The following is a 24,627-nucleotide window of genomic DNA, read 5'->3' as shown; positions in this document are numbered from 1 at the left end:
CATGATAATACCTAGTCGATGCATATGCTCAGTGTTACACATAGTTAAGAAGCGTTGTAGTATACAAATCATGCATTGTAAACAAAGTTGTTATGCTTTAAAATTATTAAATTGCAATTAAAAAGGAAAGGCAGGGTTGGCATCAAATCAGCCCAAATCCCTCAGTAAAGTGAATAGCTTGTAGCAGTTTATTCTTAAGGTGCTGTTCACCAGAATATGGTGGTAGTTCTAATAAATTAAAGCAGGTGTGTGCCACCGGCAGTTTCTCATTGTTTCTTCCACCATCCATCCTTTGTATTGTCACCTACAGGTAGAGAGGATGATGCTATGGTTTGTAATATAAAGGTTACAGTTACAATTGTCTGAAACGCAAGGTTCAAGACCTTCACGATTTCCAAATTTAACAATTGGGACATATATAATAAATACCCAAACTTCAATAAAACTCAAATTTCTATGATCTTGTTGAGATTTTTGAACCTAAACATTGCATGTCAGACCCCTAATATTGCGTATCTCTTTCTTTCTGACTACATTGGAAACAGATGTACAACCAAGTATTAAGAATATAAAGAATGCAGTAGACGTTACATCATAAATAATGACTGAATGAAATTAATCAAATACCGTACAGGGCCACTGGCAAAACACACACACAAAAAGGCACAATCTTATAAAAATTGTGCATTTTGCGATGGTAGTTGAAGATGTAACTGTTGAACGTCAATCAAACCTGATGGTAGGAGTGACTTCTATAGGTCTATTTCTGATATTGCTCAAGAAAGCAGGTGATGGTATGATATGTCAGTGTGTAGTAGGATCTTACGTGTTGTCAATACTGGTACCATCACAAGATGCAGCCTCGCCAGTTGTACGTGGAGGTGTAGTGTAACTTGTTTTGTGTGCCTACTTTTACAGATAGAGATAATCTAAAAGAGCACTTGGTTACTTCACGCTGATTTACAAGTGCAATTGCATACTACTTAGCACTGTAGTAAAGTCGTGTTAATATAAAAAGGAGCTACTGTAACATATGTGTGCTGGCTATACACAGTACATGCTTGTCATGTCATTAAGTTGTCCCGTTAATTTTGGTGTACAGTATGTATTTGACTGGTTCTAGCTATAATTTAAAGAACATTTCGTGAATGCTATTTCTGGGAGCGTATAGAAGAGATTTTATTACTGCTAAGATGTCAAATGGAGAAGGTCACATGACTCACTTTCATACTCCTCACACCAGTGATAGGAATCTTATCACATCCTGTCCAGAATGCTGTAGATATTGATAACCTAGTTAAGTTTCACAGCTCCATAATCCTCTCGACTCACCGAGTAGCCTCTTCTTAGCTAGTTTAGGTAATCCATGGCAGACACCCCAGAACAGTGTAATAGTCCTATCAGTTTGTCCATAGCCTTTGTACTGTGTAACCTAAACCAATATAAATACAGACAATGTAGAAATTGTAAGGTGATAAATGTGTACAGTGAGACCTGTATAACTAGATGACTAAGATGCATACTACAAATATACATAAAAGTTACTGATTGAAATTTTCAAACCAAATTCAGTTAAATTCCATTTCAGTTGGCAAAGGTTGCTGTACCTGGCAGTCATTAAAACACAGAATTGTTCCATCTTGTACATATTTTCTGCATACATATTAAATACAGTTACAGTAGACCCTCAGTTATCCGACCTTCATTTATCTGAAATTGGAAATGACTGTTCTATTAGAGTATTTGGAGCACATGTGTATGTTCTATTAGAGTATTTCACAGAACTCTGTATGTAAATGCATGGACTTCAGTTATCTGAACAATTCACTTATCTGAAAACTTTTACCATTACCTGAGACCCACTGGGGTTTGGATAACTGTCGGTCCACTGTAACAACACGCATGATTTTGGCTGTACTGAAATTATGGCTACATATTGCCCTAAAATGTACATGTACATTATATCTTTTGCATCCATGATAATATTCCATGGAAATGATGAAAAAGGTATAAATGTTGTCACCACATGTATTTATAAATGTTAGTAACATCTGTATGAAATGACTACACATTTCATAGACAAAAATATAGCAGCGGATGGTCCAGTTATGCATGTACATAGCTCTTACAGTTTCCATCTCCTTAAAATCATGTAGCTCATTTCCAACAACTAGTGACCGAAGTTCTTCAGCTCTGAACAGTTGCTAGAGTAAAAATAACAATATCACAAACAAAGCATAGCATGATGCCTGTACACATGTCTGTTTGAACAGTGAACGCAAACAGTGGCACCTGTACTACAAACTCAACATGCTACACAAACACACTGCGTATTTTTGTATTTATAGTATGTACAGCACGGACAGGCAGACAGACAGTATACTACACTACACATAGACACACACACATGTACGCATGCATGCATGCACACACGTCCACACCACATGCTACACTACTCTACACACTCACTCACCAAGACTTCCCCACCGCATACTTTTAGAAATCCTTCAGTAAATGCTTGGAATGCTCCATCCACAGAATAGTTGAACAAGTAGCTGATGTAAGCCTCAACAAAATCCAGCCTGTAGCATAGAAACACATCAGCCACTGAAGTGAAGTTACCTATTCGTATGTGCATTCAACTACATTGTAACAACGTGGGACTAACAAAAGGTGTACTGATTTTGCAGTTTACTTCTGCTGTGCTATAGAATGGAACCTGTAATGTGTACACTCAAAAATGAGGAGAGCCTCGGTTAATATTAATGTATGGATGTTAATATACACTGCCTTAGCAGAACTCTAGACAGCATTAGCAAAGGATTGGGATTGTGTAGTCTAACAGCTAGACAGGTCGTACAGTAATAGGCAAAACTCCACTGACCTATTGTCTTTGGTCACATTTATCTTTGACCCTCCTGGAATGAGCTCCTTAGTAACCACCTGTCCAAACTGGTTCCTGGTCATCTCAAAGTGTAGAGAATACTGTTCCTCAAAGTCATCACCTTCATATGCTAGTAGTGTGCGGAATGAGTTGCCTACTGATGGCTTGAGCTGGCAGAGGTCATCCAATGTGGGACTCCTAATAGTGGAGTACAATATGTATACAACATACACATGTATTATGCATTCACTGTATGCATGCAGAAAGGATGAATGTTGTGTTGTACTCTTACATGTGTGCATGCATGTATGTGTGTGTACATTCTTCTTTGACCACTACACATGTAGTTCAGACACACGCTCACTTGTTGAGGATCTTCTTGTACAGAGCTAGTGGAAACGGAAGATCTATGATGACGGCGTTGTAGATGCCCAAACCACAAAGTGTACCAATCAGATTGTACATTTGTTCATGTTCAAAATACTGCAGGGAACAATAGATTCTTACATACAGGTTATGCGTTGCAGGTTTTGACACCGACAAGCTGTCAGAATTGATGGAAAGACTGCATTAACTCTACTCAGGAAAAAACAAATTAGCCTGCAGTGACTTTTATTGAACCAGAGGTGACTATAAATGACTTTCACAAACCACAACATTCTGGTCAGGGTGTGTCACTATAGAGTTGTTTCAGCACGTGATCTGGGTTACGGAATCTGTGTAAAAACCCACGCATCCGCCATTTTGGTGCACATACGTAATGCTCATGCATTCGAATCAATGGAATAATCCGGTTGAAAGAATTGTTTGAGACATGGAATGTAAGCTATCTACGTACGCTGAGGGCTTGGATAAGAAAGCAAAGGATCGATATATAGAGAAAACCGCGTTGACTAATGGGATCGATCCTTTTGCCAAGCCTAGCCAAGGTGGGGAGCCTTTCGATGGAGTTCCCCCAGTGGAAGACTGTGATCTTGTGTCATACCTTGTTCTACAAACAAGTTTTATTACTATGGCACAGTTTAAAGCCAGGAAAGGCTTAGAGGCTTACAACCAGTTTGTCTGTGGTTGGATCAAAGAAGTAAACACAAGGAAAATCAACGAGAAACTGCTTACTTGTGGTAAAGTAAGTTAGCTGCTTAAAATTAACCATTGTATAGGCTACTTATCTTATGCAACAATGTCATAGGTTCGTCATTCCAAGAAATTAAGTGAGCAACCGTTGTCTTGCTGGATTATTCTAGAGTTAACTGGTGAAGTTTGCTGCGTTCATTGTACCTGTAAAGCAGGTCAGGGTGAAACGTGCATCCATGTTGCTTCACTTCTGTTTTATTTGGAAGCTTCAGCCAGAATTCAAGGGACCAGTGCAACCTGTACTCAGGAATCATGCCAGTGGATTATTCCTTCTTATTTAAAGGAGGTAGAATACTTGCCAATTAAAGATATCAACTTTACATCTGCCCAAGGAATGAAAGAACACTGGATGGACAAATAAAATCATTAGTAGATTCAGAAGAAGAGAGAGATGTGAGTGATCTAAATGTTTGCGAGAAGACCAAGAAAGTTGGCAGCAGGTCAACTGAAGCACACTTAGCACTGCTGTTTGAAAATTTGAGTGTCACTGGCACAAAGCCTGGCCTATTATCAGTGGTACCAGCCTATTCTGAACAGTTTGTACCAACTTCTGCAAATAAAGATTTTCCACTGCCTTTAACGTCACTGAAAAATTCACAGTATGTGGAAATGAAATATCACGAACTGTTAAAGGAATGTCAATCTGTTTCGCTAAGCGTTACGGATGAAATGGCAGAAAATGTGGAGGCTGCTACAAGGAACCAGAGTAAATCTAAGCAGTGGTATAAATACAGAGCAGGTAGAATCACTGCATCAAGAATGAAGGCAGTTTGTCACACAAACCCAGCTAACCCCTCGCAATCTCTTATCAAAGGGATATGCTACCCTGAAGCCTTTAGCTTTACAAGCAAGGCTACAAGTTGGGGTTGCAAACATGAGAATGAGGCTCGAGAAATGTACATAAGATCAACAAAAAGTCAACATTCTGATTTTTCTGTAACAGAGTGTGGTCTTTTTATTAACACACAGTGGCCAATTGTAGGTGCATCCCCTGATGGGATCATAAACTGTACCTGTCATGGCAAGGGGGTCCCCGAAATAAAATGTCCTTTCTGCCATCGGGAAGCATCATTACAAACTGCAGTTTCAGAGGATAAGAAATTTTGCCAAAAGAAATCTGATGGTAATCTACGCTTAGATGAAAGCCATGCATACTTCTATCAGTTACAAACACAATTATTTGTCTGCAATGTAGATTATGATGATTTTTGTGTTTGTACTTTCGAGAAGGACTTTCAAGGCATGTATAGTAGCGATGGTATATACATTGAACGCATTGAAAGAAACTTGACTTTTTGGACAAAATGTATCGATGTTGCTCAACATTTTTTTACAATAAGTCTTTTGCCGGAATTAATGGGAAACTGGTATACCAGACCTGCTATAAAGAATTCAAGCAAAGAAGGGAACTTCAGTGATAGTGGTTCAATGGTCGATTGTATGGATACCAGTGACGCACCAGAGCCATTATATTGCTCTTGCCGTGGTCCTGAATCAGGAACTATGACAGCATGTGACAACTCGGACTGTCCTTTTGAGTGGTTTCACACAAAATGTTTGAACCTCAAGACCCTTCCCAAAGGAAAGTCCAAGTGGCATTGTCCAGAGACTGCAGAAAACTGCTACAATTTGTCAATAGAAAGAAAAAGCTTTGATCTCATGTGCACGCATTTATGTATTGATTTTAATTTTCCTTAGTCTAGTTATTTCTTCATTGTACGCGTTTTCATTAGTTTTGATTGTTTTGATAATTGTAAATATTTCATTGTCAACTTTAATCAATCACAATACAACAAAATAATTAATTAAACTTATAAATGTGAAATAGATTCTATTCAAATGGTACAACGGAGTCACAGGTGTTAGACAGAGCACAGCACACACGCACAATGCGGTCAAATGGATTATCTTCACTGGCTTTGGTTGCTAAATAGTGAATAGGTATAGTACTACGAAGAATGGGATATTTCTGACGTACCAGTCCTATCACGCGTTCAACATGAATTCTCACGTTGGCTATTCTTCTGGTTTCTTCCACCTCCATGGCAGACAGCTGAGATTTACCTCTGGTGAAAGCTGGTATGTGCAGCTCAGCTCTCATTGAAGCAACAGAATCAGCAATATCAAAGCCACGATCAGCAAGTACTACATCACCAGGCAACAGCTTCTTCAAAATCCCACAATGTTCAGTGAGGTATTTGTCTCTTACACGACCACCCCACGCTTCTGAAATATAAGCCACAGTCCCTTGTGGAATAATTCCAATCAGGATCTTCGCAGTGTTCCTATGTTTATAATTAGACCACGTAGAAGCTCTAGCTTGCAAGTTGGATGGGCGTTCAATGAAGACTTCAAAGCAATCAATTATGATTGCAACTTTCTTCCTGAATGATTCCTGGAAACATTGCGGCATCGTTTTTCTCAGACTGTCACGATCTGGCCAAATTATAAGGTCTTGAAGCCTGATATCCATTTGTGTTAGCCATTTTGACAATATCCTTGAAACAGTAGCTTTGGATACATTGAATTGCTGGACTGCTGGACTTTTAATGTCAACTCATCGATGGTAGCATAACATTTTGATAATTCAGCACGCAATGCAGCAATCTCAGATTGACATTTACAAGACCCTTCACACCGTTTCAAAATTTCTACTTCCATTTCATCCCTAGCAGCTTTGCGAACATCATCTTCAACAACTTCTGAAATTACTTCATCAACAAAATTTGACAAAGTTTCCTTTATCATAAGAAATTCTTCTGCTGCATCCAAGACTTCCTCATCCACAATTGATTCAGTTAGCTCTTGCAAAATGATGTCAGAAAATCTTTCCCTAAACTGTTGTTGCTCCTGTTGCTCCTTACTTCTCCTTTGTGCCCTATCATATCTGGCAGTTGCCAGTGAGCTTGAGCTGGCTGTAGAACAAGGCTGTTGGGTCACACGCTTAGAATGACCGAGATTGAGGGTTGGTAACCAATCAGGATTCGTACAATCATATAAATCAGCTGGCTTGCCTGAAATAAAGTGTCTTGAACAAATCCTACGCGATGACAGGCTGTTAACATCGATGTTTTCCCAGGAAATTGCTGCCAAGAAACCGTCTTTTCTCCGTAAGGATAACTCAAACTCCTTTTCACTACGCACAGCGGAGATTCTGTAAAAGGACACATCTGTGTCAACTTCTGACCGCTTTTCGCATTCAAGACAAATACAACCAACCATCGCCACATGTATTATACTAGCATTACGTATGTGCACCAAAATGGCGGATGCGTGGGTTTTTACACAGATTGCGTAACCTAGATCACGTGCTGAAACAACTCTATATGGTGGTAATCTGCAGTACAGTATACAAACGTCCTTATTGGAGAGGTGTCCTGGGGCCCACACCAACACAGAGATGTCCTAATTTCAGTATACACACCCCTGCCACTAATAGTCTAATACAAATCACTGAAAAGAGACATTTCCTAAATGTCAACATAAGAGTTTACAGCAAATGACATAACGTACTGTACACTACACTGTAAGCTCAAAACTTATGTACTTTACGTACAGTCTATGTTGTAGTTAATAAGTGTTTTGGTGGATGTTAGGAAATTATGTACTTGCAACATACTAAATGGTTAAACCAGGCTGGAGTTCTCTAAATGCAGTGAAATCAAAACTGAATGTTATGGATAACCTATAGCTAAGCCCTCATCTTCCCTTAAACCATTAATGGCTGTAGCCACCATATGGCACCATGGTATAAACCATGCCAGGAATAAAATTCAGCTTCACTACAAGCTGTTTCATGTGTTTCATAGTAAGATGAGTTAGCGCTAAAACAGACACACCCATAGGGTCCCCATTTCTAACCAGATACTTGTGCACAATTGTTATGTAATTGCAGTTACGAATAGGTGAATTAAATTACTCCTAGAGTAGTTGAAAACTGTTGTACTACCAAGAAGACACTACTATGCATGGATGGGGATGGGTAGAGACAACTCTTGATGTGTTAAATCTCATGGTGCACATGAAGTAGTTCTCTATAAATATGATGTAATTTGGCCAGTAATTGCCAGGAATTCAGCCGTCAATGGGTTATTAAAATTAATAAGCTACAGTACATTATACAGGTCAATAGCAAATGTTTAGTAGCACTGGAACTGTCTATAAATCAACAAAATCTTGAAATAAGCAAGAAAAAGTAAGTGATGAGGCAGTAAAATACCCTAAACATTAAAATTTTATTAGTTGTAGTGAGCAGCTTTGCATAAGGAGACATGTTGAGAAAAAACAACTACAACCTCTGCGACAAGGGGGTGGTGGCAAGAGCAGTCCATTTATCCCAGGAAAAACTAGATATTTTTGGTAGCTAAAAGAACATAACAGACTATATTATATCAATATGATAGCTCACATGATCACTAAACCAGAGGAGGTGTGACTCATCATCCTCCATGAACATCCCATAGTCAGGGTTGAGTATCTCCCTTAGCAACAGCAGGAAGAACTCCTAGCAAGTGAGAAGATGTAATTTAAACATAACAATTATCATGTAGACATTAGTAGGTACTCACACGCCACACAAGCGCGCACGCACGCATGCACGCACGCACGCACGCACGCACGCACAACAGTCTAACCTTTTGTACTCCACCAGCATCTAATCCTTCCTCTCCTTGGAAGGCAACCTACAACACGTTAAGATATCTCAGTACACCATGTTAGGATACTATAAATCATACCTTCAGAGGTTTCTTCAGATGATAGTTGTGACGATTGGCTAGTTGATTAAGAGTGTCCTCAATTAGGTAACCTCGACGGACTCTCAGCTCCAAGAACGGGTTATCCAGACCAGCTGGGGCACCGGCAAACAGGCTGGTGAGGTTCCTCCTTTGCGTCTCATCAAAAATAAACTAAACCACCCACACAGCAAGATAATAACAATACACTGAAAGATAGCTTGTTAAAGCTTGCCATAAACAGAGGTATTTCAACTATAATAGGAAAGCATCTGTATGTTACTCATAAGTTACAGTACTAATGTCTTATTAGTAATCTGTGTATAATACGTATGATAAATATTACAGCACAAAAATCAATTTCTACACACATACATATGTGCAATTACAATGAATGCATATCTATGTACTGTAGGAGCATACAGTAAATGTGGCTGTTCATAAAGATAATTCATTACAACACTATAGTGTACATGACACTTACTCTCATTTGATAGTTAGCATCAACTTGTAGTAGTTCAGCTTTTGCTTGTGAGTTCAACACAAATGGGTACACACAGAACACCAGACCGGGCTAGTGGGTGGAAATACGTACGTACTATACTACATGAAAAAGGCAACCAACTATTTTATACAAAAAGTTTTGGCTAGAAAAGCCCAAACTTTCGTGATCCCTAATATACAGTACTATCGTACTGTATGATTAGCCATATGGAGGCTGTAACAGTTAGAGGATTATCGTTCTCTGCATCAATAACAAAAGGTAGTAGAGTGTTCCATATTTTAAATGCACGTTTAACTATTATCAGAACTACACAATATCCTAAACATTAATCTCAACAAGCAATATAACACGATCATCTAAGATAAGTGTCATTGGTATGGTGAAGTTTTTATCATGATTTTTCCTAGTCTCAGAGGTCTATAGATATCATACAGTACGATAGTAACTGTATAGTAGAGACCACAAAGGAGTAGGCGTGGCCCACAAAATAATATCACCCAAAAACCAGCCTCGATTTTCCATTACGACGATGAGGCAGTATTGGTGAGGTAAAACTAAGCCCAAACAAGCTTTCAGATCGACCTGAAACGCTTTCAACAAGTTGCTACGGAATTTTAAAATTTTTTTATTCAATGGAATTTTCTACTGACTGACTGAGTAACTGACTGACTGATTGACTGACTGATGCCTTCAGACAAGCGTACCGCGATAACGACTAAGGTTACGGGCTTGATTTTTTCACTGTTCGACGTCGCTTCGGCCCGACAGGTGCCTTTTGGCATACCGCAGTACGTGCAATGCATTATTCATGGCCTTACCAGTGTCCTCCTTTGTGTCCCATTCATCTTTGCTGACAGGGAAAGGTGTCGATTTGGCACGAGCACGTGATGGCTTCCCTTTGAAACGGAAATCGTCCGTATTTTCATCGTGGCTATTTCGATTGCAGAGATGCTTTTCAAACAGTTCTTGATTTGTACTGCTGTGTAACGGGGTTGAACATAGCCTACAGCGAAGCGTAACGGATACTTCACTTTTCAGACGATAATTAATATAATTGGGGCACGCGGCACGATTTCTTTTGGTATGCGTGGATTGTAGAGGTGCTTTTCGAACAGTTCTTGATTCAAAATGCCGTGTAACGGGTTGAACATAGCTGACAACGAAGAGTAATGGGTACTTCACTTTTGAGACGATAATTGATATAGCCGGGGCACGCGGTGCCTTTTCAGATGCGGTATGCGTGGGTTCACCAATCATAATAAAATTATTTACAAAAAAAGTTAACAAACAAGTACACGAAAAAATTATGAATTTTCAACTAGAGTAGGGACCATAGCACATCGATAATAAGTACTGAAACAAGTTGGAGTGGTCCATGATATTAAATCACTGTAAAACAATAAGAAGTGATATATCCCTACTGTGCTCAAGATACCATAACGGAAATGCACGGTAGGGATATAACACTTCTTATTGTTTTACAGTGATTTAATATCATGGACTATTCCAACTTGTTTCAGTACCTTTTATCGATGTGCTATGGTCCCTACTCTAGTTGAAAATTCATAATTTTTTCGTGTACTTGTATATATATATGCAGTAACTTCATTTGTTACGCAATCTTCAACTGACCCCCAGACAATAGAAGTGGCTGTATTTTGTGCGTTCCTATTAAAGTGTGTGTTCCATTACAGTAAATTAAACAGGTTTCACAAATTCACATAATAACGTATCTGTGATTGAGCAGGTATATAAGTGTTCAGACTGCACCAGACATACCTTCTTTGTCACCCAGGACGCGTAGTCTCCCTTGAGATCAATCAACTCATTGATGATGGGAATGTAGAAGTCAGTAAAGGGAATGATACAGTTAGCACTAGTGTTCCACTGTAGTGACAATAACACCCACAATGAGTTCCTCATATTGCAAATATATACATACAGAACGTTGGAATATTAGTTGATGGTAATAATCGGATACATGGAAACAATTGTGGCAGCAGTGGTTCAAATCAAGTGAAAGAACTAAGTCATGGGTGCACACATGTGTGAAGGCACAACACGCACACACGAACAGATACTGGCACTAATTAATAAATAATTATAACAACAACACACTCACTTCATCAAAATATTTGAGCACTTTTAGACTACTACTGATTGACTTGGAGTATTCCTAGGGTACAAAAGAAATGTAAAACATTCACATCCTCCTCAACACCACAAGAAATATGTCAAGTGTATTTAGGAAGAAGGGCACTTTCTCATCCAGTATTACAGCTAAACCCTTGACAAATGTGACCCGTTAAGTGAAAACCTGACTTGTTTGCATAAATTCTGTTTTTGAGAAAAATGCTATTGAAATACATTGAAACACACCCTACAAAAATAATTTATGTACGTTTTTATTGCTCCAGTGAACCGTGAAGCTCGAGGTCTCTAATACACTACTGTATTTGCCTTTTCATGAGAGTAAAAATATCACGCTTTCATTTCTCTACACGTGAGTTAAGTGTGTTTGTTTAGCCAAAAACTTGATGAATGCCCCAGTTCATGGTGAATACAATGACACAAGTCCCAACTCTGTAGCGCAATGCACTCGAGACTTATGGTCAATCAAACAAGCGCATGTAGTTTTTTTCTCATATAGGCACTGAACAAATCGATTGTTTTGCTCTTCTTGTTGTCTATCGTTATAACTCCAAATGCACTTACCAGATAAGACTGAGACGCTGAGACTTTAACAGCTGATTGTTGTTTTCCATCTAGATAATAATAACTCATATAATGAAGTTCGAGAAAAATGCAAACAAGTTGGGTTTTCGCTCAGCACGTAAAGATTACAATGTAACAACAAAATTTCAACAAAATACGACAGGAAGGGGAGCAGACTCCCTATAAATTTAGTACAAAATCTCAATTTTTTTGCATGTGGAGTGACTTCTAATAATTTACGCAAAATTCTACAGTGTACCATCTAGTGCTGAAACGATTATTCGGTTATTTGACTATTCGGTCAGTATGACACTATTCAATTCGTTAATGCACTATTTGAATAATTGTTAGCACTTTGTACACTGTATTCAGATGGAAAAGCCAGCCTTGAAACTTAAGATTGTGAATGAAGTGATGTATCTATGCTGTAAAACTTCTATTTTAGAAAAGACACTGTTAGAAATAGTGCTTAGGCTTTAGCTACCTTACTCCCTAACAAAAGGTTTCAGTATTTATTCAATAGAAGTATAAGCTTAAAGAATAATCGAATATTCGGTCGTTTGTTCACAACTATTCGAATAGTAAAAATTGCTATTCGTTTCAGCACTAGTACCATACGTACCTGAATTAGTGTACGCATCGTTTCATCTTGCTGTAGCAATATCAAGATGACATCCAGTCCAGTATATACATGTTACATACTACACCCACCTGATGTTGAGCTGCTTTCATCAACTCAGGTAACATACACGTCACCATGTCCCTAAATAACTATTGAGGTAATTGGTAAACTACTGTACTGTAGACAATGCATACAAATGTTACACTGATGTGCACGTGCGTGTGTGTGTATGCACGTGTGTATGCACGTGTGTGTGTTCTCAATTTACATTTGAAGTAATATAGCCTAACAGGAGGACTGAACAGTACCGTATTGCCTCAAGATTGTATGGCTGGTCCCACCTTAGTAGCTGGAGGTTAGAGAAATAAACATCAGGTTTCAAATAAACACCAGATTACAAATGAATGCCAATTCTGTATTAACAACAAAGCAAGAAGTGTGTTATGGCTTTATCTCCTTTTTAACTTGAATCTCTGTGTTAATGTTAAGGAATACATCAGGAGGGTACAACATGGAAGTATGAAGTTGACTTTAATTAAGGAATACACAATTGCTGGTCTCGTTGATCTCATTTAGTAACCAGGATAAATGAAAGAAATAAACTCCTGGTCCATAAATATTTCGAGACAATACAACATCTACTGTACTGTACCCCACTATGCCAAGAGGATCCCCAAAATAGAACAAGTGTCAATTCTAACAACTGAAGTATAGTACTGTAGTCATGTTGAACTGTAAGTAGTCTGTCAGAATACACACTGCAATACTTACATTTTGTATACAGGAGAAATCCTCAGTTGGTAGTTTAATCATCCATGTGCCTACAATAAGAGTTTTGTAATAATGTGTACTTGCCAAACAGCCATGCATGTATGTGCATTCAAACACACACACACACACACACACACACACACACACACACACACACACACACACACACACACACACACACACACACACACACACACACACACACACACACACGCTATCACTCGCATGTAAGCACACACTACACTACACACACAACTCACCGATGAAGTTCTTGGCACTACTAGAGAGACTGAGAAAGGCAATACTATATGTCCACAATATCTTATAGTTGTCATGGTTACACATGTATATCATAATGAACAGTGGCAGAGACACATACAGTCTAATACACTCCAGGTCCAGTGGATCTGCTATCAGTGTGGGGAATAACCGATGCTGGAGACAGTGGATGATCTGGAAAACATTAACTACATTGAATAGTAGCAATTACTGTATGGAAAGTAGTTCCCTACTAGACTAAGCTTATCACCTGTCGGTGGTGATGGCATGGCATGCCAAAAGCAGGCCTGTACTGTTAGTCTTGTATTCTAGCAGATATTTCTTGTGTATAGTAATTAGAGATGTGCGTTTTACAATACCAGAAAGTGTATAACAGAGTAGCTGAGTGGAACACTTTGTGTGTATGAACAGGTACATATACATCAATTTTCCTTTCCCCCGCATTAATTCAAATAGTGTAACTCTCCAAATAGTGTACCTCTCCACTGTACAAACGTACGTACATGTAGTACTCTACGCATGTCTGTACCTTGGATTGGTAGACAGGGAAATGGTGAGAGCTTTTCAGTATAGTTGACGCCATTTTCACCTCATCAATGTTGATACCTGGCCATTCTGGACTGGTGTTGTGGTGGTCACTGAGTGCATGAGAGAAATAAGATATATTGTACTGCTGAATATTAACATGGTGTGTAATGTGTAGTGTGCATAGCAGTGTATGTACTTCTACATGCATAGTAGTAGGGAGGGCTTGGCAAAATCTGGACACACAGCATATTGCAGCATTCAGCTGCCATTATACTGTAGACTCTGGTTATTAGGTGCACATGGTCATGTGGTTATTTAGCGCACATTGCCTGTTAAACACCAGGGATGTGCCCACAGTGGTAGTCACCAATCACTACTCAAATAAAATAGCTGAACACTACAAATTCACCTTTGAATACACAAGTTAAGGCCCCATACAACATTCCCTGTCTCTTGTAGCCACCACTATTCTAATCCTGGCCACATCCCTGAAGCACATATGGTATATTTGTGCTAGACACCTGTTTGTTAAGTGCATATGGTTGAAATCAACTCTGCAACTTCGTACTACATATAATTGCAGCAAAAAAATGTCAGAACAAATCTGACGTGTCACAGCATACTTGATGGCTCGCCAGGCCCATTTCTAGCAAATACTGTCGTCTGTAATAACGATAGCTGTAGCTACCTGACTTCTAAGGATTTCTGTTTCCACGACTAAATCAAACTATTTACTGGTGTTCAAATCGCTTGAAAACTGTAGTGGGCACAACTAATGCCCTCCCAGCAGAAATTCCTTACCGTAATTTATAAGTGCATGCACTTAACAAGCATAGTAAATTTCACAAATAATTCCTCCGGAAATTATAAGTGCATGCGCCTAATAAACAGAGTCTACAGTATATGTACCTGGTGGTATCTATGCACCTATGCACTAAACAGGTTCTGTAAGTCATGGTAAGAGTTAGGGGTAAGAGTTAGGGGTAAGAGTTAGGGGCAAGAGTTAGGGGTAAGAGTTAGGGGTAAGAGTTAAGGGCAAGGCTAGTGACTAGTGTTACCCCATAGGAGGGCTGTACAATGTCTCACACTACACATCTTACCATGCTAAAAATGAACTATTAACACAACTAGGAGATGAAAACACTATTTCTAATTTCTTCATCAAGTTATCCTTGTTCTTATCTTGAAAAGATGACAGACTGAAGTATGCTGGGGTGTCCTCATCAGATAATTCTCTGTAGTCCATCACTGATTCTGTGTCCTGTGAATCAAACAACAGTGTAAGTAATACTCAGAGTAAAAATATTAAAAAAATTAATAGGGGTCTGTTATAATTTGAGTTTTTACTCTTTAAGGCTGAATACAATGCAAACAGTGGTCCCATTACACACACAAAATTGTTTACTGGTTCTTGCAAAAATGTATTACAGCCTCTCACACAACAGATATCGAAATCATGCCTGTTGAGGGCAGGAGTGTGAGTGTGACGTGTGGCTTCACCTGTCAACACAAATATCAAAGGGCCACACTTTAGAGCGTTCCCCATCGAAAATGAATGGTGAAAATTTACAGGATTTGAATGAAGAGCTTTCAACATATTTTTAGTGGGTTGAGAGGCGCTACCCACAGACGCTACCCACGGGTCTCCTTTTGACACAGGAGACCCATGTGATGTAGCAATTGTGAGTTATTAATCATCTTTGAGGATCCAGCTCAATGTGTATGTACTACTAAAGTTGTGAGTAGTAGCTAGATCTGTACAGGAATTTTGAACAGTGGCAGAGTAAGTGTATGAGAGATCGACGAACATTTATTCTAGCTAGCAATTATGATCATACAATTAAAAAGACTATTGAAGTTACTTGAGAGTGTGCAAACATGTAGTAGAAAGATCTCTAAAGGGCATAGGTTCGATTCCTGGTTGGACAATTTTTGACAATTTTTTGCTTAAAGACCTTTTGGTGCACCACTTTTTGAAGCACTGCTCTATTAGAGTAGCTGACTGTTCTATTAGAGTATATTGATTTTTTCATTGGAAAGTGGCTGGCTGGCTATTTTGACCAGTTTAGTAGGTAATAGGGCAGTCTATGAGCTAAAAGTCCAATGGCTGACCATTATAATCTGCTCCACTGACAGTTACCTTTTGGCATACCACAGTATGTACATTGCAAGCATTATGGATTCACCTTTGTGTCCCATTAGCTGACAGCACAAGGTGTTGAGTTGTGGTAGCAAGTGGTGGTTTCCCTACATTATTGTCTGTATTTTCCCTAGTGACTGGATTGATTGTAGAGGCGTTTCTCATACTGTTCTTAGGTAGCAATGTAGTGTAACTGGCTGAACATAGCTGAAAACAAAGTGTGATGGCTATTTCATAATTGACAGTTGGATCACGCATTCAGATGAAAACAATAAGTCTGGTACCATGCTGTCCTTTGATGTAATAGCTGTGCGCACACTCACCAGTTACAAAAAAAAAAAAAAAAAAACAAGTATAAGAAAAATTTTAAGGGATCATGTAGAGAAACAAGGAGGGTCGCCTACACCAATTACACATTAATTTAAAGGCACTGTCACATATACACAAGAACAACTGGACAGTGGACACATTGACAGACAGACAGACAGACACGAGTACACCTTATGTACATACAAACACACAGTACTCACGTAAGGCATGGTGAAGGTAGCAAAAGACTGGTCTCCTCCAGCAAATAACCTCTTCACAAGGAAGCTCTTGTCAACAGGCACTCCTTGTTTTCCTGTACTCAGAGGGCACCAGTTACCACGAACCGGTGAAGGGCTTTTTTGGTTGGCTAGTTGTCCTGTCCCCAGCTGACCACTCCCACCTAATCCACATCCATATATTCTACCAGTACTGTGGATCAGAGCCAGTGTGTGGTTCCTGGGGTACATTACATAGTGGACTTATATACTAGTTAAGAGGAAGGTAAATACTTTAGAATCCATAAACTTAAAGTACAGTGTTGAGAAGTTATATGTCAAAATGATAATGATCAAACGTTCATTTGATTTTACAACTTCTTTTGGCCAAAGTAATTTAAGTATTTAAACACATTATGAAAGTACTACAAAATCATGAATACAATTACATACATACATACATACATACATACATACATACATACATACATACATACATACATACATACATACATACATACATACACACATACATATGTATGTACCTGCCACAGGCTATTTGGGATACAGTGCTGCCCATGAACTCAAACACTTTACGAGGCATCATCTCAGCCTGAGTGGAGTTGTGTCCTAACTGGCCACACCCTCCTGAACCAAAACTAAATACTCCACCATCCTGTAGGGTAATAGCATACAGTGTAGTTAAAGGGATGACAATAACAAGTTCAGCACCTCATTGGCTAGCAATCAGCTGCACATGTTTGTCAAAATTGCTTTGGATAAATTGCTAGTGTTGTATGTACATGTGAGAGCATAACATGTAGCGTATGTAGGTGGTGTGTAATCACTGGACTGGAATACTAGACTGATATATTTTGGATTTTTACACGTGCTAAGGTTGAATAGATTAAGTCTTGGTCTTCAGGGAACTTGCAGCTGAAAGCTGAATATGAGCAACAGAATAATCATCTAGCAACATTTGTTACTGTTTATTATACTCTCTATACCACTTACTCTCTATACAACATGTTGCAGGGAATGCTATAGCAGCGTTTAATCAATGATAAAGTCTTGGAGCAAGCATTGGGCTTGTACAATGTGATTCTAATAAATTTGGTCACATACAGTAGGCTAGCTAGCACATGTAAAAAATTAAAACTATCATGATAGCAGAACAGTTGTGTAATGAATCTGTATATTAGCTAAGATAGATTGTCCTAGGATGGATGGTGATGGTCTGCATCACTCATATCATTGGTAAGTTGAGTTTTGGATAACTATTGCTATATCACATTCCCTGCTGCACAACAGTAAGGAGCTGTAGAGCATAAGTAGTAACATCCTTATAAATTGTGTTATTTTTGCTTTTTTGCTTATTCCATTGCTTTATACTCATTATTTAGCAGTTCCTGAAGGCCCTGAGCTAGTGAGACTCAACCTTAGCATGTGTAAATATGCCAGTCCAGCTAGTCCAGTGATTAGTAACACCAGTGTGGTATGCGTGTGTGTGTGTGGTGCCATGAGATACACCAACTACAGGCCGCAGTAACACATTTCCATATCTCACAGAAGGACATTCTTTTGACAGCATGAGATACAGCAGCTAATAACCCTTTTAACACCAAATACAAGCCATAGTAACTTATTTACACACCTCAGTGAGCACCACAGTATGTTCATCCCCACAGGCAATATACTTCACCCTGGATGACTTCAGTGATCGCAACATCATCGGAGACAACTGGTCTGTAATAACCATGTCATGTTAACATGATAGTGTATTTTTTTACAATCACCAGGATGTATGGTGAAAATTTAGATTGACAGTAAATCAGAGGAGGTTGGTCACACGTCATAGCCCTATGACGTATTGATGTGTGTTATTGCACAACCAAAAATGGCGTTTGAAATAGGTGTTGGCATTTTCGTCCCTTTACATCACATCACGTGAAGTATTCATCATTTAGCCTTTGTTTCTTGGCTAAGAAAGCCACACAACATGCTTCGTGGCTGAAAGAAGGGCACTGGGAGCCATAATTTATCGATACTAATTCGTGCATTAGAATAATTTATATCGATACTGAGGTGTTGGGGTTGAATGGGTAGAACTTTTCTTTGAGATCACGAGATGTTTGATGACGCATGACCAACCTCCTCTGACAGTAAATATTGTGTCAGGCATTTGAACAAAAAGATTCTAAGAGGGTCAAGCAGTGCTACTAATGGGCCAAATTTCTGATCAGCAAGCAATTGCATCCATGAGTTATCAAAAGTTTTGAGGATCCAACTCAACACGTACATACACACCCCTGTACAGTACTGTAGTGAGAATTTCACAGGGCTTTAGAAACTTTCAAGGGGCAAAAGTTTCATTGGTCATTCTCAAGAACACACAAGCATCAGTAGAAATGGAAACATAATATTATTAAGTCTACCATTTTTTAAAGGAAATATAGCTGAAATGCCAGATCCCAAGATATTTCACACATGCAGTACCCCAACACTGGATATACTGTAATATACTATTTAAGAACATAATTATACTGTGTAGGTACATACCAGTACACAAGGAACATGTTATTCACACACTCTACCATCCTACCTGTAGTATTTCCAATACCCAGCTGACCAAAACTACACAAAACAAGAGAGCATGTCAACTACTGTACGTACAGTAGCACAGACAACTACAGGTTGCTAAGTGGTTTCATGTATTCCGTTGTGTGATAAAATAACTAGCAATCTTTTTATAGTTTCATTTTAAGTGACCTAGTAGATCCATAGTAGATCAATACTGGGTACTAAACTGATGTATGGTTAAGATGTATGTACTGAGATACATGGCAACTATGTATATGGGTCACAACATACTCACTTATTCCTTCCCCAGCCATACACGGTATTGGATCTGGTGAGGGCAAAGCTGTGACAACCTCCAGCATAAATGGACATAATGGGTAGACCCTCTAGCACTGTGATCTGTTGAGGGGTTGGCTTGGAGTAGTCTGTAGTGCCGTGACCAAGTTGTCCAAATGTGTTCTGACCCCAAGAGAATACCCTACCATCTGCAGTGTACAATACTACATTACTAACTATATATAAAACAAATCATATAAAAGCAAAACATACAGTGAAACCTCTGTAATCTGACACTCATTGGGATATCGGATTAGCAAGGATGTCAGATTATTGAGGTAGTAGTATTACGTCTTTTTTGGTATACAAAACAATGTCAGATTGATTACAGAGGTGTCGGATTAGGTTTCAGTGGATATCCACACTTGTCTTGTCTATACACTGCCACTTAAGTCTTCTGGTCCACCAAACTGAAGGAAGCAAGACTGGCGGTTGGCTCCTGATTAATACATTCTTGCTGGTCCTTCGCATTTTGCACGGCTAAGTTGGTCTACACACACACGTGCGCGCATGCACACACACACACACAAACTAGCATGCACACAAAGCCAAAGCAAAGTTTCTGGCAGCTGCGTATACAAACATTTCCCAGTGAATCAGCACTGAGGTACCTGTGCACCACTCAAGCATTAGGTAAATCCTTCTGGAACAGAACTAGTGGTCCACAGGAGAACTGGTGCACACATACACACGCACGCACATACACATAATATAAGTATATACATATATATTTTCATATATTTAACCTTGCAGTAATGCCAGGTTGTGGTGACCTCCACAAGAAATCTGCACAACTATAAATTTGTTGAGCAACTTTATTTGCCTGTAAATACAAAATCTAACAACCAGCAGAAATTAATTTCTCTTTTTCATACTTTGGCATGCGTACAGGTTGCAGATCAGTAGGTCCTAGTCCCAGCTGTCCATAGCGATCATCACCCCAACTATATAGATGCCCCCGCTCTGTCAATACAACTGTGTGGTTGTGTCCACAGGAGACATGGCGTACTTGGTGGGTATCCATGGCAACTACCGACTCTGTAAAATAAAATACCAACAAAGTGTAATTGTCAGTTAGATACTCAATTACTACAACATGTACGGAAGAATCCCATTTTACTGGAGACCTTTATGTTCCTTATTCCTAAATCCAGAGATCTAAATGTGTGTACAAATGGGGACATTGAACAAGTGCCACAATCATCAAAATATCCTTATTAAGTGTCCTGATTTCAGGGGTCTAAAAGTGTGTACACTAATACAAATGGGAACATGGAAAAAGGCTACACACAGTTATCAAAGATAAAGTGTCCTATTTTAATGTGATTCTACTCCACTAAGGGTATAGCATGTTTTGGAACAATCCGGTCTAGCTCATATAAGAAGTAACTTCCTTATTGTTGGGTATACATGAATATACTATGGAAGTACACATGTAGAACAAACTTTTCCTTAGGAAACTTTCAGCAAACATTCTTTAAATACATATAATAATAATATGCCTCTCAAAATGTTTTACAATTACAATTTCAATAGGAAGCATAAAATTATTGTTGAAACTGAAAGTGACCACAAACTGATAAACAACTACGAAAGGAAAAGGTGTTACCTTTTGTTTGGTGAGCAATAGGATGGAAGGAATATACATAAAAAATAATGTTGGATGCCTTAGGATTAACCCAAGTATTCTCATTATCAAGGTGTCCTAGAACAGTTTACACCTACGTATTTTGGATAGGGTATAGATTATTTAGGTATCCTCATTTTCAAGTATCCACATTCACAGGTTGAGTAACATAATAGCATAGACCACATCATTGATACATCACATACATGAATGTTCTATTAAAGAGAATTCATTGCTATTAATACAACTTGTACTTATACATGTACAGTGTAACTCACCATTTTACCAGGCATCAATGAATGCAAAATAATGAAAAGGAAACTAAATTTTACTGTATGTGACGAGAGATTAAAATGATATTTCTATCCACACTAGACGCATGTGTACACAGTCACTAGTACACACACACACACACACACGGACATACCAGGCCTTTTTTCACTCCCGCTATCCCTCCCAAGAGCTCCAGCAATATTAGACCCCATTGAGTAGAGTGACCCATCAGTTAACAGCAATACGGTGTGCAGCAATCCCGAGTGTACTTCTTTGACGTTCTTGTGTTCCAAGAACTTGTTTCGGTGAGGAATACTAACAATGCTTTCTTCAATCCCGCCCAACCCGAGCTGGCCGTCCGATACTTTACCCCAGCAGAACATTCTGCAGTAAACCAATACAATTGCTTAACACTTCAAGTTGGTAATTATCACACCCGATATAATAAAATTGTTTCGGGTGCTCGGTTTACCCATAGATATATGGTTTACCGAACGTTTTACACTCACGTGTTAAATTTTGTTCTTCAACCGTACTGGTCCCTAAATTGTCCCTGGACTAAACAAATTGCGTCCTCTACTCTCCTAGCCACGTTTAAGCATCACTCAAGAGCCCGAAAGTGTGTGTTTTCCGAAGTTTCAATACGCGTCTCGATACGCGTTAAATTTAAATCTTTTTATTAGCGTTTAGCATTATGTTGACGCGCTTAATTACGTTAAGCAAAGGGACGTAGGCGGTGGAGGTGGAGGTAGAAGGTCATTGCAGATTACAAAACGATCGTATTCGCAGCAAAAGGTTCGGTTGTGTTAGAGTTTGATACACAATGAAACACCAACTTACAACACAGCAAAGCGTAAACTCAGCAACTGAAGCTCGGACATGCCAACTATTATAGCTTAGTAGCTAGCTACTATAACTACAGAACTCGAGGCAAAAACCACTACATAGGGGAATCCTTTTGATATTAAATCACCCATGAGATCTCGAGTGATGCAATGATTCAGTTGATTATATGCCACCGGCACACTGATGGGCACGCCGGCATTCAATGATGTATACACTACTCAGGTGCAGTCCAGGGGTGCAATCGTCTTTCGGCGTTGCGGATAGTAGCTAGTGGTCAGATGGATGTCACTTAGTTAAGTGATGGTATAAAAACAAAGGATTGGTTATGGGTACTGAGACAGCACCTCACTAATAGTAGCTAGTGCATGCTCAGGGGTGATGCTGTAGTGTACCGTCAGTACTGAGCTAGACAGGGGTAGAATTTTAAAGCTATTTTGATGGGAATTGTACCAGTGGTTGCAGTGAGATTAGCTACCCTTAAAAAGGTCGTGTTATTAACATTTCACTATGATAATGTTATTCACTATTAATGTAGCTATGGGATTACACGCGTGATGCGTTGACGTATTTTCGTAAAATGCTTAACAACCGTTGCTTGTCAGACATTTGTGAGGTACGCGAGTGAAGGCTACAGCCATTCTCAATGGTTCAGTGTAGAATGGAACACATTCGCTGAGTTAGTCCATAGATAATATACCCCCCTGGATATGAAACTAATAAGCGCCACCTGTCCCACCCTAGTTTCGAGCCCCTTCGTAAAATGGCAGCTGACGTCCCAGTGCATAATGTCAATTGGTACGCACAAACACGCTGCAGCAAAGATTTGGGTTTCATAACACACTTCATAATGTAAGGATTAAATGATAAAAAATTTAAAGCTCAGGGTTGAATACACACTGAAAAAACGCGTACATAAACATCATTGTGTCGAACTTTAAAAAACCGGCTTTAAACGTTCAAACCTACTTCGTGACACGCAACTCCATACAGAAACACCATTTTACATGGCAGTAGTGCGGTACTATGAATGGTTAGGCTGAAAACGCGTACACAATTATATAGACCAAGAAGTAAACTCAGTAACCAATCTGTCAACCGAGGGTTCCGGTAGCGCATAATTCACTGAATGGCTTCTACTAATGAACCGCAACACTTAAAAGAGTTCACCACTGTAAACTAGCTCCTACTACCTGTCGCATTTTTAGACACGCGAAACTAGGGTGGAACCACAAACATTCCATTGTACCCATGCGCGCACGTGATTAGTTTCATATCCAGGGGGAGTGTATTATCTATGGTTAGTCACTTAGGATAGCCGTCGTCAAAATTGTACAAAGTGTTAATGTTCACGACTAATCGATGAAAAATATATATATATATTACGTTTGTCCAACTTAGTGCTAGTTTGTTTCTAACGTTATCCTAGCTTCTTTTCTTTGGTAAAGTGTGGTGACCAAGTAAGTGCATTCGCCCCATTGCGTAAACTTCACAAATGTCAGACTAGCAACGGTTGTTAAGCATTTTTATAATTCGCGCCACAATGCTTTTCGCGTGCAAACCCTCTATAGCAAAAATACTCGGATTGTATAGTGATAGCACTAAACAGTGTGATCATGCCAGCTATATACACATGTATTTGTTTACTGTATGCTATGAAAATAATTAGCTAAGGATCATCGAGTCCAGCAGAATGTCATTGCATGCAAAAAAAGTCACTGAGTATTATTAGCGAAAGTTACCAATTAGCCGGCTATCCGCATCATTTTGTCTGGCGACTGTAATTCTTCACCGGAATGATGTAGCTATGAACTTCCAGTTTAAACCATTCAATAGGGCAGTCTTTAGTCTCCGCTTAGCTCACCAAGTTTTAATTATCTCATGTAAGAGGTCACGTGATGGACAGTCGATAGGCTCACGTGAGGTGTTTGGAAGAGTCAGTCGAGCAGAGGGCCAACAGGAGTTGTAGCTCGACTCTATTCAGTGACCGTTTGCTTTTTCTTAGGATCATAGATAATGAACTCAGTTATATTATTTTATTAAGATTGCTAATATTAAACAATATACTTTGTGTGTCAACCGGAGGCTCGGCTGCGGCCACCTGGGCTTCGAGTAGGAGGTACTACTGGGGTT

The 24,627-nt window shown here is 39.1% G+C and overlaps 2 protein-coding genes across 4 annotated transcripts in view; one reads left to right on the top strand and one right to left on the bottom strand.

Annotated features, from left to right (window-relative positions):
* Positions 1 to 23: 23 nt before the first annotated feature.
* Positions 24 to 24,358, bottom strand: LOC136262085 (probable E3 ubiquitin-protein ligase HERC4). 2 transcript variants are annotated; one of them, XM_066056232.1, is made up of 28 exons: positions 24,237 to 24,358; positions 21,806 to 22,035; positions 20,627 to 20,789; positions 20,498 to 20,574; positions 19,711 to 19,900; positions 19,438 to 19,469; positions 18,490 to 18,581; positions 17,381 to 17,511; positions 16,842 to 17,076; positions 15,272 to 15,432; positions 14,173 to 14,281; positions 13,625 to 13,817; positions 13,365 to 13,414; positions 12,683 to 12,742; positions 12,594 to 12,623; positions 11,379 to 11,432; positions 11,036 to 11,143; positions 9,236 to 9,325; positions 8,755 to 8,925; positions 8,653 to 8,700; positions 8,427 to 8,522; positions 3,249 to 3,367; positions 2,885 to 3,082; positions 2,474 to 2,582; positions 2,130 to 2,204; positions 1,333 to 1,432; positions 1,224 to 1,276; positions 24 to 304 (listed from the first exon to the last, which is right to left on the bottom strand). In XM_066056232.1, the coding sequence occupies exons 2-28, from the start codon at positions 22,032 to 22,034 to the stop codon at positions 143 to 145; spliced, it is 3,135 nt and encodes a 1,044-aa protein (XP_065912304.1). In that variant the 5' UTR covers position 22,035; positions 24,237 to 24,358; the 3' UTR covers positions 24 to 142. The 2 variants fall into 2 exon arrangements, with proteins under 2 accessions (XP_065912304.1, XP_065912303.1); XM_066056231.1 differs by lacking the exon at positions 24,237 to 24,358 and adding an exon at positions 22,161 to 22,345.
* LOC136262087 (serine/threonine-protein kinase PLK4-like) overlaps positions 22,355 to 24,627 on the top strand; it is a 35,004-nt gene continuing 32,731 nt past the window's right edge. For both annotated transcript variants that reach the window (XM_066056236.1, XM_066056234.1), the window contains exon 1: positions 22,355 to 22,446. The gene's annotated coding sequence lies outside the window, so the exon portion shown is untranslated. The remainder of the gene's footprint in view (positions 22,447 to 24,627) is intronic.

Source organism: Dysidea avara, chromosome 7, assembly GCF_963678975.1.
Source record: "Dysidea avara chromosome 7, odDysAvar1.4, whole genome shotgun sequence".
In the NCBI taxonomy this organism is placed as follows: domain Eukaryota; kingdom Metazoa; phylum Porifera; class Demospongiae; order Dictyoceratida; family Dysideidae; genus Dysidea; species Dysidea avara.
The sequence above is the reverse complement of the archived record's forward strand: the minus strand, read 5'-3'. Positions and strand labels throughout refer to the sequence as shown.